General features: G+C 46.1%; 1 protein-coding gene across 1 annotated transcript; it reads left to right on the forward strand.

Annotated features, from left to right (window-relative positions):
* The first annotated feature begins 3078 nt into the window (after positions 1–3078).
* LOC146197943 (uncharacterized) lies at positions 3079–12343 on the forward strand. The gene is made up of 2 exons (XM_084593219.1): positions 3079–3175; positions 8328–12343. The coding sequence occupies exon 2, from the start codon at positions 8383–8385 to the stop codon at positions 9796–9798; it is 1416 nt and encodes a 471-aa protein (XP_084449345.1). The 5' UTR covers positions 3079–3175; positions 8328–8382; the 3' UTR covers positions 9799–12343.
* The last annotated feature ends 3948 nt before the right edge of the window (positions 12344–16291 follow it).

Raw genomic sequence — 16291 nt, forward strand, 5'->3', positions numbered from 1 at the left:
TTGAACCTGGGTGGACTGGCTAGGTGCTAAGGGTGAAAAAGAACAGCGCCTGCTCGTCCAGCAGGCTATCGATGTATTAGGCGCCTAAGTGTTGCGCCTCAATGAAGTCTTTTACTTCTACTGCTATCTTTTCTGTTTCTGCCCGCTTCAAAGGTTTTTTTTTTTTTTCGGCGACAATGGCAAATATCACAGTATGATGTCCGATTGCTTACACCCCAAGATACATGTAGGTATAAAGAGTGTAAACGTAGCAGCACTCTTCTTACCCTCCCTGTTGCAAGAAGATATGCGGTCACGGGAAATATTGTTGTTCAAATAAAATCAACCACTTCTTTTTTTAAATCTTTTCAAGCTTCTCGCAATTTTCTTCCGTTATTGATATAAGCTTCGTTTACACACTGCACTACGAATTCTGTACTTATTAAAAAGGCTTTCACAAATGGTTTAATATTATTATCAATCCCAGGTGTACAATTAAACCAACGTGCTCAAGCCATGTTACGAAAATATAGTTTTGTTATGTCGTTTTTGCAACGTTCTTTCGTACACTGAACATATATATCAATATGTACGATTCAAATTGGTGTAAAGTTTCCGCGCCGAAAATGAACGACTACCGCTCAGTACAGGCCGCGCCATCTATCCTGAAGGACAGAAGACTCAACTTCTCTTCTATTTATGGCTATTATTCAGCTTGGGCTTTGACTTTAGGAGCGCTCCGACAGATGGCAGCGTTGGCTGAGGAAACCTTCTAGCACTGATAATTTGGGCAGGAAATGGCACGCAGCCTAACTTGAGTTAATAAGTCGTCGGCTGAACACCCATGCAAATATATTAGATATCCTCACAGGCTTCTCCAGAGAGTGATCTAATCAGCGACAAATTAAATCGAAGTCGCTTCTTGGAAATTCCCTTTCCCCCTCCTCCCCCCTTTTTAAAAATAAATTGCTTCAGTGACGCAGTCTATGCTAGTATAGCGAAGACCTAGATCAAGCCAGAAACAGGACACTGATGGTGTTCTCAATCTGTCTTGTCTCCTCGCACTGTATCTCTGCGCTAGATCAAACCAATTACAACGAAGTGCAATCGATTCTGGTGCATAAGGGTAAGGTTCCACATAGCCGTCAGTAATCAGCACCCCTTTTGCCACGCGACAGCTGACCCAAGAAAGAGCACTCCCGAATTGATGGAACACAAATAAACTTGGCATAAACCCCTACATTCAGAAACCAAACCAAAGAAGCACTGCAATTATTAATATCCCCCAACGCATGTACATCGTTTACTGAGACCAATGAGTGAGTATCAATGGAGCAAAATCAGGTGAGCCTTAGGGCGCACAACTTCAAATTTTCTCGAATTATCGAACGGTGACATCTTAGCCTCGGACATCATGCTAGCTTTGCCACGTGAAAAAGAAAAATTGTTATAGGCAGTACTTCGTCACTGTTATTTTAAGTTAATCCAGTGTTTACGATCCGAATTAATAATGAGCTTTAAAAGTCGTTATCGACCCTACGTCATACGTAGGAAAAGGATTTCATCGTTAAAAGGAGATGGGTTACCTTTTGCATAGAAAAGTGAATATTTTAAGTCTCAAAAGTCAATAATAACTGAAAAAGGGAAGTAAAGAGCACACGCTCCGCTTGAAGATACCTCATGGTTCGATCGTCATCCCACTACAGTTTCATTCTAGGTCTGTCTGCTTGCTATTCAATAATAACGGCACTGTCATTGATCCTCGGAACAGCCCGAATTCATAAAGCGTGAGGCGCGCCGCGCTCCTTCAAGAGGGCAGTGTATAGTAAGTATCCCGTTGTCCATTTAGGCCTCTGAAGCACACAAAATCCAATTCCGCAATAGACTGTAGTGCATTAAGGTGGCGATGTCACCTGTGTGTACTCTCCTGATAGTCATTTCCAGTAGTTTTGATATCTTGGGTGATACGATACGTACCCTATTTATAATTCGTTACCCGAATAATGGTTTAGCGGTGTGCATCTTTGTTGGCAAATTATGTCGCGCGTCGTTACCTTCAGCTCTGGAGATATATATATATTTTAATGGCAACAGGATTCAGCTCTCGAGGGCAGTAGTATATGCTATTTACTTAGTTTCCACTTCGCATTTGTGGCCCCGGTGATATAGGTCAGGGTTGTTGGATGATGCTCACTGGAGTGAATTTATATATTTACGGGCTGTGTCTTTGATACACCGCCCAGCTTGTCCGATGTAGTTTCGCTGACAAGAAAACAAAATCTTGTAGACGACATCCTCCTGGCATGCACGGAATCGCTTTTTGCGTCTCTTTGAGCAGGTGCTACGAACATTGTTTGCAATAACGTTTCGGCCCATCGAGTAAACCTTGTTATATGTAGAATACAGTGCTCTGACGACAACCTTTTAGGCAATCTTACTGAAATTATGTGTAATATGTCATGGATATACGGTAACACTACGTAAGGTCGAGTAACAAATTGCCGACTGCGCTGACTCCGCCTGCGGATTTTTTGCGTTTCTGTGTTAAGGTTTCAATTTTTGCAACAGCGATACTGACGGCAGCTATCAAGGCAGTCGGGCAGCCAGCATATATTAGCTTTTTTGTCTTCTTCTTGTATCCTCGTGCACACAGGAGATAGATAGATGAGTTTATTGAAAGGAAAGGCAGAGAGGTTGGCCGGAATGATTAAAATCTGGCCTCCTACTCTGGACTGAGGAAGGGAAAGGGGAGAAGAAAGAGGATTATGATGGGTGATAATATGAGAAAAGTCATAGAAAATATATACAGGCACGGCAACTTGCTTTACAAGCGCGGGTCAAGTCCAGCGGCGTACAAAAAATGGCAAAGTGCCCGCACCACCTGAACACGATTCCTCTTGTCCTGCCAATGCAGCCGTCCCTCTGACAGAGGCCTCTTGTCCAAACGCTTCAAGGAAACGGCTAGCCCTTTTCTGCTAGCCGTTGACAACAATGCTGCAGATAACCAGCGCATGCGTAGATAGTCCCTCTTTCCTTCTTCCCCTCCTTTCTTTCCTTCTCTATATATTTCCGAGCCGGAAATAAAGCGTCGTCTTTTAGCTCTGTGAATCTGCTGGTTTTCATCGCGTAGCTGCCGGCCTTTGGCCGGTAGAACGCAACAGTGGCGACGAGGATTCTGCTGCAGCAAGGAAACCATGTTACGACCAAGCATCCGCATTTGCGCGCTCTATTGTTCGCCTGTGGGCATGGATAAGTTTTGTGAATATGTGGTGATGGTCCAATGGCTCTAAGTGAGCCTGTTTCCAGGAATCCTGTTTTGTAAGCATGTTTTGCTTTGTGGACAACCTGCAAATGCCAAATTGACCCTGTCAAGAGAACGTCTGGAAAAACACAAAGAAACGTCCCCCTGCGGGAAATAGCAGGAAGTGCTTTCTTTCTTTTGTTCACCCTTCCAGTCGTCAGAAGTGCTATCCTCCAGTGATGAATGCCTCCTATCCAAAGGAGACGACAGAGTGACATGTCCGCTGACGTGCAGGACAAGAAAGGAGCATGACTCATACGGCCATTAAGTGATTTCCCGGGAATGCAGGAAAGATTTGCAATTGTCGAAAAGGGACCATGTTGGGAGCCCTATGCAGCGCCACGTGCACTCGGGTTTCTGAGAAGTAAAACCCCTTGTCAGAACCAGCCTGTGGTTTCTTTGCTGAAGAATAGAAATGTACCTCCTCTCCTCGCCGTTCCCAAGCTTTTCCCGCCAACAAGTGATCACGCCCAACGAATGAATGCCGGACCAGTCAGTGCTTCAGACCATCAGTGCAGTGATGTGTTCGATTGGATGCCGATACCTGAGGGGCGTGCCCTGGATTTGGTTGGTCAGCATCTTCAGAGAGGGGCTGGACATAGGGGGTTTTTAAGGACGCTGCAGAGCACGAAATGTCGCTCTGAGCCCTGGGTAAACGGCTCATCCAGTCGCTTCTCGCTATGAACTCTTAACGCTTGCCCTTTTGCTGATGTACCCTTCTTTTTCGTGTAAATAATCTTGTAAATAAGTTTCTCAAAGTGCCATTAAACCTGCTTGTACATATTTCACCAACTTCGAAGATTCAATCCTACTTCAACCCCGAGTCTCTGCACGCTACCAAGTGAAGGCCGGGTCGACGTAGCCCCAGCGTCGCGACAACTGATGTCAGCGGTAGGATCTGAATCTACAAGCCCCAACACTGGTGACCAGCGTTGGGATCTGAATCTACAAGCCACAACATCTGGTGATTGGAGGTGGATCTGAAGCTACAAGCCACAACACCTTGTGATCGGAGGTGGCATCTCAAGCAACAAGCAGGAGCAACAATCGGCCAAGAGGGCAGCTCGGAACATCGATCGCATGTGTGGGTGAGTGCTTGGCTTTTCTTCTGATGTGGACCAGGTTCTAGAACAGGGTTAGATTTTAAGAACTGGTAAAAAGTGTTGAAACGCCTTTAGGTTTGGTAGTTTGCACTGTTGTTTTGGAAGTAGCCGACACTCGGAGCGATCATGGACCTACAAAAGCTGCAGAAACCGGACCTGTTGCTGTTGTGTGAGGAATTGGGAATTGATACAAGTGGTTTGGCACGAAAACCCTTGATTTTAAAGGCAATCACTGATTTGGGAGCCGATGATGAGGAGCTCAGTGAAGCATGGAACCTCATCGCCCAAAACAAGGAGGAACAACTCAGACAGGAAAAGAGGCGTGAGCGCGAACGTCAGAGGGAAAAAGAGGAAAGGGAGCGCGAACGTCAGAGGGAAAAAGAGGAAAGGGAGCGTGAACTTGAGAGAGAAAAAGAGGAAAGGGAGCACGAACGTGAGAAGCTTGAGAGAGAAGCAAAAAAGCGGGAGCTAGAAATTGAGCTCCGGAAATTAGAAGTAGAGTTGAGCAAGAGGTCGGGCAATTGTCCCCAGCTAGCGGTACCTCTTCTCAACAAGGAGGCAGATTTCAAGATGTCAAAGTACATGCAGCCATATGTGATATCAGGGGATATCGGTCTGTATCTGGGTAACTTTGAGCGAACTTGCGAAGAACTGTCCTTCCAGCGAGACACGTGGTCTCAGAGATTATTGACGGTTCTGCCCTGCGAGGCAGCGGAGGTTGTCGCGCGGCTAAACAAGGAGGACGCGGACAACTACGAGAAGGTCAAAGCTTGCCTTCTGATTTTCGGAGACAGAGATGTGCAGGCCTTAACACGTTCAAAGGCGCGAGAACTAGCTACACTGCTCATACCAGAAAATTCCACAGCGGAGGAAACGGCAGTTAAAACAGTGGTAAATGCGGAAGATAGCGGGTCAGAAAACTTTGAGAGCGAGGCATCTCAGATAAGTCAACTTGAAAGTGAGCTTGATAAGACACGGAATGAGGACGTTCTAGAGAGTAACATCTTGCCGCCAGTGTCTAGTAATCTCACGAGACTTTTAAGTGGAACCCGAGAGGACTTAGCTATGGAGCAAACCATGGTAAATCTAACGTTAAACCTTCCCGAGGAGATGGGGGACAACTTGATTTGCCTCAGCGGAAAAGGAAGCAACGCTCAGGAGCTTCACAAAAAGACGGAGCAGAGAGGAGAACTAAAGAAATCCCAGCTGTCCGATCTGGGCGAGCTAATAACAGAGTTTGAGGCCTGCTTCGTGGACAGGCCAGGCAGGACTGATTTGACTGAGCACGATATTGAGCTGACTTCAGACGTGCCAGTGCGATCAAGGTGCTACCGATTTTCTCCAAGGCAAAGAGAAATTCTGGATAGGGAAGTAACTCGCATGCTGGAATTGGGAGTAATAAAACCCTCGGAAAGCGATTATGCTTCGCCTATGATCTTAGTAGAAGCTCCAGGTAAAGACCCTAGGCCTGTGGTAGACTACCGAAAGCTAAATTCTCTCACCAGGGATCAAGTGTATCCTATTCCGAATATTGAGGAGAGAGTAGAACAGGTCAGTAGAGCGGCATATGTGACTACGCTGGACCTTACTCGAGGATACTGGCAAGTACCGCTCACTGAACGCGCCAGCAGATACGCGGCTTTCGTCACTCCGACGGGCAGCTACCAGCCAACAATGATGAGTTTCGGGCTCAAAAATGCTCCATTTTGTTTTTCCCGACTCATGGATAGGGTTTTAAAGGGGTGTGAAACATTCGCGGTGCCTTATTTAGATGACATTGCGGTTTTTTCCGACTCATGGGCGGACCATATGGTACATCTAAGAGCTGTACTGAGCCTTTTGCGTCAAGCTGGACTAACCGTAAAGGCCGAGAAATGTTGCCTGGCAAGGGCGACCGTGGACTACTTGGGTCACAATGTAGGTCAAGGTTTCAGGAAACCCAGCGAGATTAAGATTTCTGCGGTAGCAGACTACCCGCGGCCGAGCACGAAGACGGAAATTCGAGCATTCCTAGGTCTGACGGGATACTACAATCACTACATCCCTAACTATTCATCTTTGGCTAGCCCTCTGACCGACGCTCTCCGCAAGACAGAACCGACAAATGTAGTCTGGGACGAACAAAAGGAAGCCTCCTTCGTAAACCTGAAGGCTGTGCTGATTAGCCGTCCGGTATTGCGAGCTCCAGACTATGGCCGAGAATTCACGGTCCAGTGTGATGCCAGTGATCGAGGGTTAGGTGCTGTTCTCTGCCAGAGAGATGACGACGGTAATGAGCACCCCGTGCTCTACTTGAGCAGAAAACTGAGTTCTAGAGAGAGGGCTTATTGCGCGTCAGAGAAAGAATGCGCTTGCATTGTATGGGCCATTCAAAAATTGCAGTGCTATCTTGGAGGGGCCAAATTCACCGTAGAGACGGACCATTGTCCCCTGGCTTGGCTGCAAACTGCGACATCGAAGAACAGTCGCCTTCTTAGGTGGAGCTTGATTTTACAGCAGTACAATTTTGAAATAAGATACAAAAAGGGGAAGTTAAATGGGAATGCGGACGCGCTTAGCCGCTCTTTCTAAGCGGTCCGAGATGTTCCTCACCATGTATCCAAATTGATAATCAGGTTTTTTTTTTTTTTTTTCGTGCGCTTGTATATGTGTGACTATGTAAAGCAGCACGTTTGGTTTTCTAGGAATACGTGGGTCCTGAACGTCTTGAGAGTGGGCTTTTCTCGAACAACAATGGCAGTTTTCATTTGACCTGGTCTCTTCAGACGGGAGCCGAGTGCTTGCTTCGACATGTGGTTGAGTTTCAGACAGCTCGAGCAATTTGGCCTACAACAATCAAGACAACGCGACAAGCAACAGCGAGCTTCAAGCGTTCACGTGCAGGCCATTAAGTCGTCTCTTCATGCAGCAGCTGGGACTGCTGCCCTCCGAGTCTCTTCTGGCGGGGGAGGAGGCTGTTACGACCAAGCATCCGCATTTGCGCGCTCTATTGTTCGCCTGTGGGCATGGATAAGTTTTGTGAATATGTGGTGATGGTCCAATGGCTCTAAGTGAGCCTGTTTCCAGGAATCCTGTTTTGTAAGCATGTTTTGCTTTGTGGACAACCTGCAAATGCCAAATTGACCCTGTCAAGAGAACGTCTGGAAAAACACAAAGAAACGTCCCCCTGCGGGAAATAGCAGGAAGTGCTTTCTTTCTTTTGTTCACCCTTCCAGTCGTCAGAAGTGCTATCCTCCAGTGATGAATGCCTCCTATCCAAAGGAGACGACAGAGTGACATGTCCGCTGACGTGCAGGACAAGAAAGGAGCATGACTCATACGGCCATTAAGTGATTTCCCGGGAATGCAGGAAAGATTTGCAATTGTCGAAAAGGGACCATGTTGGGAGCCCTATGCGGCGCCACGTGCACTCGGGTTTCTGAGAAGTAAAACCCCTTGTCAGAACCAGCCTGTGGTTTCTTTGCTGAAGAATAGAAATGTACCTCCTCTCCTCGCCGTTCCCAAGCTTTTCCCGCCAACAAGTGATCACGCCCAACGAATGAATGCCGGACCAGTCAGTGCTTCAGACCATCAGTGCAGTGATGTGTTCGATTGGATGCCGATACCTGAGGGGCGTGCCCTGGATTTGGTTGGTCAGCATCTTCAGAGAGGGGCTGGACATAGGGGGTTTTTAAGGACGCTGCAGAGCACGAAATGTCGCTCTGAGCCCTGGGTAAACGGCTCATCCAGTCGCTTCTCGCTATGAACTCTTAACGCTTGCCCTTTTGCTGATGTACCCTTCTTTTTCGTGTAAATAATCTTGTAAATAAGTTTCTCAAAGTGCCATTAAACCTGCTTGTACATATTTCACCAACTTCGAAGATTCAATCCTACTTCAACCCCGAGTCTCTGCACGCTACCAAGTGAAGGCCGGGTCGACGTAGCCCCAGCGTCACGACAACCAGCAATACGCCCAAGCACGACAGTCACGCAGAAGGAACCCACCGCCAAGGATCAGCCATGGCACACAGGCTACCGGAATTCGAAGACGAAAAAGATAAGTGGCAGCCGTACCTTGTCAAGGTTCAAGCTTATTTAGAAGCGAATGATCTTATAGACGATGCTAAGAAAAGAGCCCTGCTGGTAGCAGCGCTTGGAACAAGGACAATAGAAATTTTGAACGCGAAGGTAGCACCGCGAAAGCCTAACGACCTTACCTACAAAGAAGTTGTGGAGACGCTAAGCAGCTACTACGACCCGGTGCCGAATGAAATCTCTGAAAGTTTCAAGTTCTTCCATCGCTGCCAGCAAGGAGGGGAATCTGTACATGCATTCATTGTGGCAATACGGCAGATGGCACACAATTGCAATTTTGGAACGATGCTAGACAGAATGATAAGGGACCGTATTGTGTGTGGTGTCAGATCCAATAATCTGCAGAAGCAGCTGTTAGCGAAGAAAAATCTGAATCTCGAAGAAGCCGAGGCTCTTGCCCTCGCCGCAGAAAGCGCTGAACGCGATTCGCAAGGGATTGTTACTGACCAAGAACAAGCGAGATTGCTAAAGCTCTCTGGCCAATACGAATCGCGCACGAAGTCACAGGGCGTGCAACAATGCAAATGTTGCGGTAAGCATGGTCATAATACAAAGGCTTGTCGACTAATCAAGCGCAAATGTTTTAAGTGGGCACGGCCAGGGCATTTAGCGCGAATGTGTGCGACAAATGAGACAAGCAGGACGCTAGCACTAACAGCACAGACGCCAGAAACCGAAGAGAGTGATAGTAGCGCGTCCCAAATCTGGTCCTTGACCACCACGCGCTCTCTTATACCCCCCATCAGAAAATCGTTTGCATGGAATGGCATCGAAATAATGATGGATATTGATACCGGCTCCCCTGTTTGCGTCATTCCCAAAAGCATTTACCAAGTGCACTCCCATCAATGGCCGCAGCTGCAAAAGTCGGAAGTACAGCTTTCATGCTATCTCGGAAAGTTGCCACTCCTCGGTACACTGAACATGCCAGTTTCCTATGAAGGTACCACAGTACAATGCAGTCTGACGGTTTTAGACTGCAATGGCCCCAGTCTTTGCGGTTGGGACCTGCTGAAAAAATTGACAGACGAACGCATTCAGGTGCTGACCATGTATTCGAAGCCTTCCGTATCAAAGCAAGCCAGGGAGGACGTGCCGATGCTGCTCCAGCAAAACTGCGCCCTGTTCACTGAAGGCGCTGGTCTCATTAAAGGTCCGCCAGCCCGACTGCACATCAAGGCCGGAGCAAACCCCAAGTTCTTTAAGGCAAGGAAAATTCCTTTTGCACTTCGTGATAAAGTGTCTAAAGAGCTTGACAGATTAGTCTCGGCTGGCATAATATCCCCAGTTCCTCATTCTGAATGGGCGACGCCCATCGTGCCAGTCTTGAACAGGGACTGAACAGTGCGCATTTGCGGGGACTTTAAGATTACACTAAACCCTGTGTGCGAGGTTGAGCAGTACCCCTTGCCTGTCATAGACGACATTTTTGCAATTCTATGTGGAGGAAAAAAATTCAGTACTTTAGACCTTCGCGATGCTTACAATCAGGTTGAGCTAGATGAAGACTCGCGGAAATTAGCAGTGATAAACACACACAAGGGGCTCTTTTGCTACAACAGGTTACCGTTTGGCATCGCATCAGCGCCAGCGTTATTCCAACGAAAGATTGAATCGGTGCTGCAAGGACTAAAAGGGACTCAGGCTTATCTAGACGATGTCCTGGTAGCCGAGAGCAGCGATGCTGATAACGCAAATCTGCAAGCGGTGCTACAGCGTTTCCGCGAGAACGGTATCAAACTTCGTTATGACAAGTGCAAGTTTGGCGAACAATCGGTGACGTATCTTGGTCATCGTATTGATGTTGAAGGGCTACACCCCCTCGAGAAGCACGTGGATGCAATCAGGCTAGCCCCTTTACCGCGAAATGTTGCCGAGTTGCGATCCTTTGTGGGAATGGTTACATTTTACAACACGTTTTTGCCAAATATTTCCACTATGCTTGCACCCCTGTACAGCCTTCTTGAAAAAAGGTGCAAAATGGGTTTGGCACGAAAAAGAAGACGCGGCATTTAAGAAGGCCAAGGATGCTTTGTGTTCAGCCCCAGTGCTAACGTACTTTAATCCGCAGCTGTTGATGTTGGAATGCGATGCTTCGCCTTACGGTGTCGGTGCTGCCCTTTTCCACCGAATAAATTGTGAAGACAGGCCAATTGGCTTCCGATCACGGACGCTCACCTCAGGTGAGAGAAACTACTTCCAAATTGAGCGAGAGGCTTTAGCCCTGGTGTTTGGCGTGACACGGTTTCGCGATTGCCTGTTGGGCCGGGAGTTCACGCTTGTAACGGACCATCGCCCCTTATTAGGTCTACTCCGACAGGATCGTCAAACTTCTGTCATGGCTGCCGCCCGAATTCAGCGCTGGGCACTTTTGCTAGGGGCATACAAGTACAAGCTCATTTGTGAACCTGGAAAACAGATGCTAATTTCTGACGCTCTAAGCCGTTTGCCTCAATCGCTGCAGGAGCCGCAAGCGGAAACAGATCTGTCGGAAATGGTGCTTATAATCAACGAATGGGACCAACAAGCGGTTTCCCACCAAGAGATTCAAGCGCTCACAGCAGCTGACTGACTTTTGCAAGAGATATGCAGGTACGTGACTAACGGATGGCCCTCCGTCGTAGAAGGTGACAGCAGGGAAGTGGCGGAATTCCGGAAAAGGAGACATGAGTTGTCTGTGGAGAAGGGGCTGTTGTACTGGGGGCATCGTGTGGTGATACCAAGTGCGGCGCGTGAGAAACTGTTGACGATGCTACACGAGTCTCATCAGGGTGCGTCAACCGTGAAGACAAGGGCGAGGGCTAAGTTTTGGTGGCCCGGTTTAGATCAAGATATTTGTAGATTGGTCTCGAATTATCGAAGCTGTGTGCAGGCTTTGCCCATGCCCCCTAGGAATCCTGTCAGCTGGCCGATTTCAAGAGAGAGGTGGTCACGGCTGCATGCAGACTATGCAGGGCCTATTGGAAACAAAATGTTGTTGGTAATTGTCGATGCACACAGCAATTGGATAGAAGCCATTCCAGTATCTCGAGCAACCGCTAAAGCCACTGCCGATTGCATGAGAACCTTGTTTAGCAGGTTTTGATTGCCCCGCACCATATTTACCGACAACGGTACACCCTTTACTGGGTTAGAGTTTGCGGTATTCCTACAGAAAAATGGAATCGAGCATATTCGTACCCCGCCTTATCACCCCCAGAGCAATGGTCTTGCGGAACGGGCCGTAAGAACAGTCAAGGAGGGCTTGAAGAAAATGCCGGGCGGGGAGTTGACAACTGCTCTGCCGAGAATTCTTTGTAACTACAGAAATTCGCCACAAGCTTCAGGCTCTACTCCGTCCGAACTTCTTCTGGGATACCGTTTGCGTACAAAATTAGATATGTGTTTTCCTCCCAGGAACTACGAAATGCCCAAGCATTCAGAGACTGATTCCGCCAGTTGGTACTTCACCCCGGGAGACGCAGTCTACGTGCGCAACTACGGCGTAGGAGAAAAGTGGACACCAGACAAAGTGAAATCGACGAGTGGTGCCCGTCTAGTCTAGTCACTGTGGCTACTGAGGACGGAGTCGTTCGACGTCATGTCGACCAGATCCGAAAACGCTCATCAGACACCGACGAAAGCTGAGAAGTATCAAGTCCTGCAGAATCGCCTCCTGCGCCCTTAGGGGCCCCAACAGACGAGGCTCACGACCTTCCCGAAGGGCCTGCTCCTGAGCTACGCCGGTCCACAAGAACTTGAAAGCCAGTGGAGCGATATGTCTATTAGGGCAAGGAAATGCTGCTGACAACAATGCTGCAGATAACCAGCGCATGCGTAGATAGTCCCTCTTTCCTTCTTCCCCTCCTTTCTTTCCTTCTCTATATATTTCCGAGCCGGAAATAAAGCGTCGTCTTTTAGCTCTGTGAATCTGCCTGGTTTTCATCGCGTAGCTGCCTGCCTTTGGCCGGTAGAACGCAACAGTTGACGAGCATACACTGGGCCCACCAATAATATATGGCCCACAGTCTCGGTGATGCCACAAGTTGAACAATCCGGAGAGTCCGCCTATCCATTTAAATGCGAGTACTAGCGTGTGAAAGCCACGTTTGCACGCAGTTTATGTAGCAAGCACGCATGACGGCGCCGAATATTGTACACGCAGGAGGCCTCTAATGCTGACTACGGGACCGAAGCTGGTAGGGTCCGATTTACTGTTTTGAAACGCCCGGAGTCAGTGGAGAGTAGACCTTTGCCAGACCTCCATTCATAGTACCAACACACAAGCGAGCTGTTGAAGTGCACTAACAGCTCAAGGTATTTCTTTGGTCGTTTTATGGAACCACGAAGGTGAAACCCGATTCAGGGAATTCAGCCTCCAGGGTACTAAACTTCTACTATGCACTCGTCGTTACAGCTTTTAAGGTATGTCTTCGTATGGACCAGGAAGTCATCAACTTGATTGTATATGATGACCACACGGTCGTTCATGGCGTGCTTCACTTCCCTTACAACACTGGCCAGGCACACGTCAAACAGGTGCGGCGCCACATTGAACCCTATACTCACTTCCCTCTTTTTTGCTCATAGTCGCGCCTACTCCTAGATACCGCTATTCAATCCAGGTAAGCCTGTAACGATTCAAGGGACGAATCGAGGGAAATGACCGGTGCGATTCTGAAACGACATTGCATATCGGTCTTCAATTGGTGCTCGCAATACCGGTAAGTGCGGGAATGATGATAATGATGACGATGATGATGGTTTGAGCACTTGTTTCAAGTTCTGGATCCATATAGAATTCAAGGATAAGGAGGGTATGCCATTCGAACCATTGTATCAGAGCACGGCACCTGGCATGTAATTATGTAGTCGTTCTTAGACGGCCCTCTTTCAGACGCTGAGATTTACCACTTCAGACGACACATTTACCACTTCTTAAGAATTATTCATAAGTTATAGGTTCTATGCAAAGTTTCAAATTTAACTCGATAGAAAAAAGAACTGTGTGGATTTCTTGCATTGCGATTCACCGCACCGTTTCAGGGGCGTTTCAATGACATCGTAAGAGTAAAATCCGCTGACATTAAAGCTCCTCCACTGGGATTAAAGAAATATATTGTAGACTGCATTTCTGTAAACCACAGACACATAAACAAAGCCAACCCGATGCTGCGAAGTTTTAGATATTCACTCGAAACGTAGATCTTACCGAAACAATTCTTTTGCATGGTAGCAAATGTTCCAATTCCAAGTGCTCGCTGTTTCAGTACTCCAATAGAGTTTAAAATGTCATAATCTAGTTCGGTTCTGGTATGTGTTGGTCTTCTCAAATCGAAGACTTCATGACACGAAATCGTGTAATTTACGTGCGTTTTAGTGGATAAAATATGCGACATTTGTAAATTTACTTCAGACAGTATACACATATCTGGACAACTCCATCCCTATAAATACGGTATTTTGACGTTTCATGCATTTGGGCCTTCTAAGAACCAAAATATAAATTATTGTGAGGAATCCCCCCCCCCCCCCCCAAAAAAAAAAAATATATATATATATATTATAGAACAGCTCCCGAGAAGTTGGTCAATGGCAACAGAATGCTTGAAGCAGGGGCAAATCGTTTCTATGATTTGTACTTGTCACAGGTAGTAAAACCCGATAGATGATTTAGATATGTGCCTCGACTCTATCCAAAATTCGATGTAATTGTCCTAACTTAACCTTGGTTGTCGAAAAACTACGTGACGTCTCACATACAGGGTTATAAGAGTGTAATCGTTTGCAGAGAAAACAGAATAGGCGGTGGTACAGCCACTTAGTTTAAGAGTTGTTGCTCATATGTAATTATGATGATCTAGCAAAGCTGAGTGAAAATAATTCAATTCAATTTTATTATATCCGTTTAGTACATTCCAGCTTATACATACAGAAGGAGGTCCCAGAGTCAGTGACTGTATCGGGACCTCCGATAAATGACAGATAACAATTAATATGCAAGACAGCAATAATTCACGGTAAAATAAATTGAACGTAGACAATAAATGAGTTCATAATAAAAATAACATTATTTTGCAACAAAAAGCACACTGAGCAAGCAAGTTAAACACCAAATCAAACAGTAATAAAATATATGCATAAAAAGGCATGGCAGTACACACTTTAAACATGTTAAACCACATAAAAATACATACCACGTAAAGCTGATAACATAGTCATTATTCAGTATCAGTTTTCTGTTGTTAAAAATAATTGTTTAACTTCGGATGCAAATCTGTTTTTTTTTAAAGAGATTTGACGATGGATGGTAACGCGTTCCAGACCATGATAGCAGAAAAATGAAAAGTTTGTTTCCCATAATTTGTTCGTACTCTAGGTAGTAATAAATTTTTATTTCTTGCGAATCGCGTTTTGTTATCATTTATTAGTGAAATCTGTGGGATAAGTGATACTGGAAGTTGGTCGTTTAGTAACTTGTGGAAGAATGTGCACAGGTTGTATTTAACGAGTTCAGCGACTGCCAGGATTCCGTGATTACGAAGTAAATGCTTAGCGCTACAGTCATTGAATGAAAGCCTATTTGTTAAGGCTTCGAATGTGGTGATAGGTGCTGTGTACAGACTGCCATGCGGCACCGTAGAGTAACTTTTAGGATTTTTTGAATATGCCCTGGAATCACTTGAACATCTAGCTGCCTGTCTTGTTATTCTTGGCCATGCAAACGTTCATGCTATGTCTAGTGCCCAGTGTGTGAAATAGTTTCAAGATATTATGCATGAGTATGCTTTTAAAAATGTGATAAGGTTACCTACCAGGATTGCTGCCAAAACAGCCACGTGCATTGACGTCTGCATTACAAGCAATGAAATAGGAAAACTTGCTGCTGATGTGATGACATCAGCGATCATATGCATGTCTTTTGCTTGGTGTCGGTCGCAACAAAAAAGCCCGGGAAAGAAAAGGAGAGCACATTTGGTTCACACAATAAACAAACGTTGGAAAATATTCATTGTCGCCTAGTGCAAGCAAACTGGGGCCAAGTATTTAAAGATACCAACCCCAGCACAGTATACCAGAAGTTTCTTCCCCAGTATCTTTCCTGCTATAATGCAGCCTTCCCTCTATGTGAGTTTAGAGCAAAAAAAAAAAAAAAAAAAAAAAGACAGAAAAATAAGAAAACCATGGGTAACGAAGGATTTATACAAACGAATTAAAGAAAGGGATAAAATGTACTTTACTTTCATACAGAGTCGTCATCGCGCTTTTCTCGTTGTGTATAAAAAAAATCCGGAATAGCTAAAATTGATTTTTATTAGCATAAGTATATCCATATTACAGGAGATCAGAGAAAAATGTTGATTGTGATAAGCGCTCCGAAGAGCGCTTATATCACAGACAACACCGGCAAGTGATGGTGTGAAATAAATGTTATGGGACAGCGAGCACGTGGATGGGCAGGAATTAGCAGAAAAAATAAATCCTCACTTTGTCACCATCGGTCAGTATCCGGGGCTGAGAACATGCACAGATAACTGTCCGCAAGTGAGCAGCCTGCCGGAATCTATAGTGTTTTTTCCATCTACTCCGGTTGCAACTGAGGCAGTCATCGCGCAACTAAAAATGATGCTGCAGCTGTTGACGCCGAAATAAAAGCCTTGCCACTAAAATACACCACAAGCACTATAAGTGCACTACTGACACATATTGTTAATGCTATGCTCGTGTCTCGAGATTTTCCTGAGTGACTAAAAATTGCTAAAGTTTCACCAGTATAATACGGTGGTGATGTGTTCGACATTCATAACTACCGCCTAATTTCCGTATTCCTGATGCTTTCGAAGATATTTGAAAG

Source organism: Amblyomma maculatum, chromosome 2 (assembly GCF_055883805.1).
Source record: "Amblyomma maculatum isolate TAMU_Amacu chromosome 2, ASM5588380v1, whole genome shotgun sequence".
Classification (NCBI taxonomy): domain Eukaryota; kingdom Metazoa; phylum Arthropoda; class Arachnida; order Ixodida; family Ixodidae; genus Amblyomma; species Amblyomma maculatum.

Bases quoted from the DNA above. Each gene is read 5' to 3' on its own strand.
- LOC146197943 (XM_084593219.1), top strand. From the start codon at position 8,383: ATGGCACACAGGCTACCGGAATTCGAAGACGAAAAAGATAAGTGGCAG.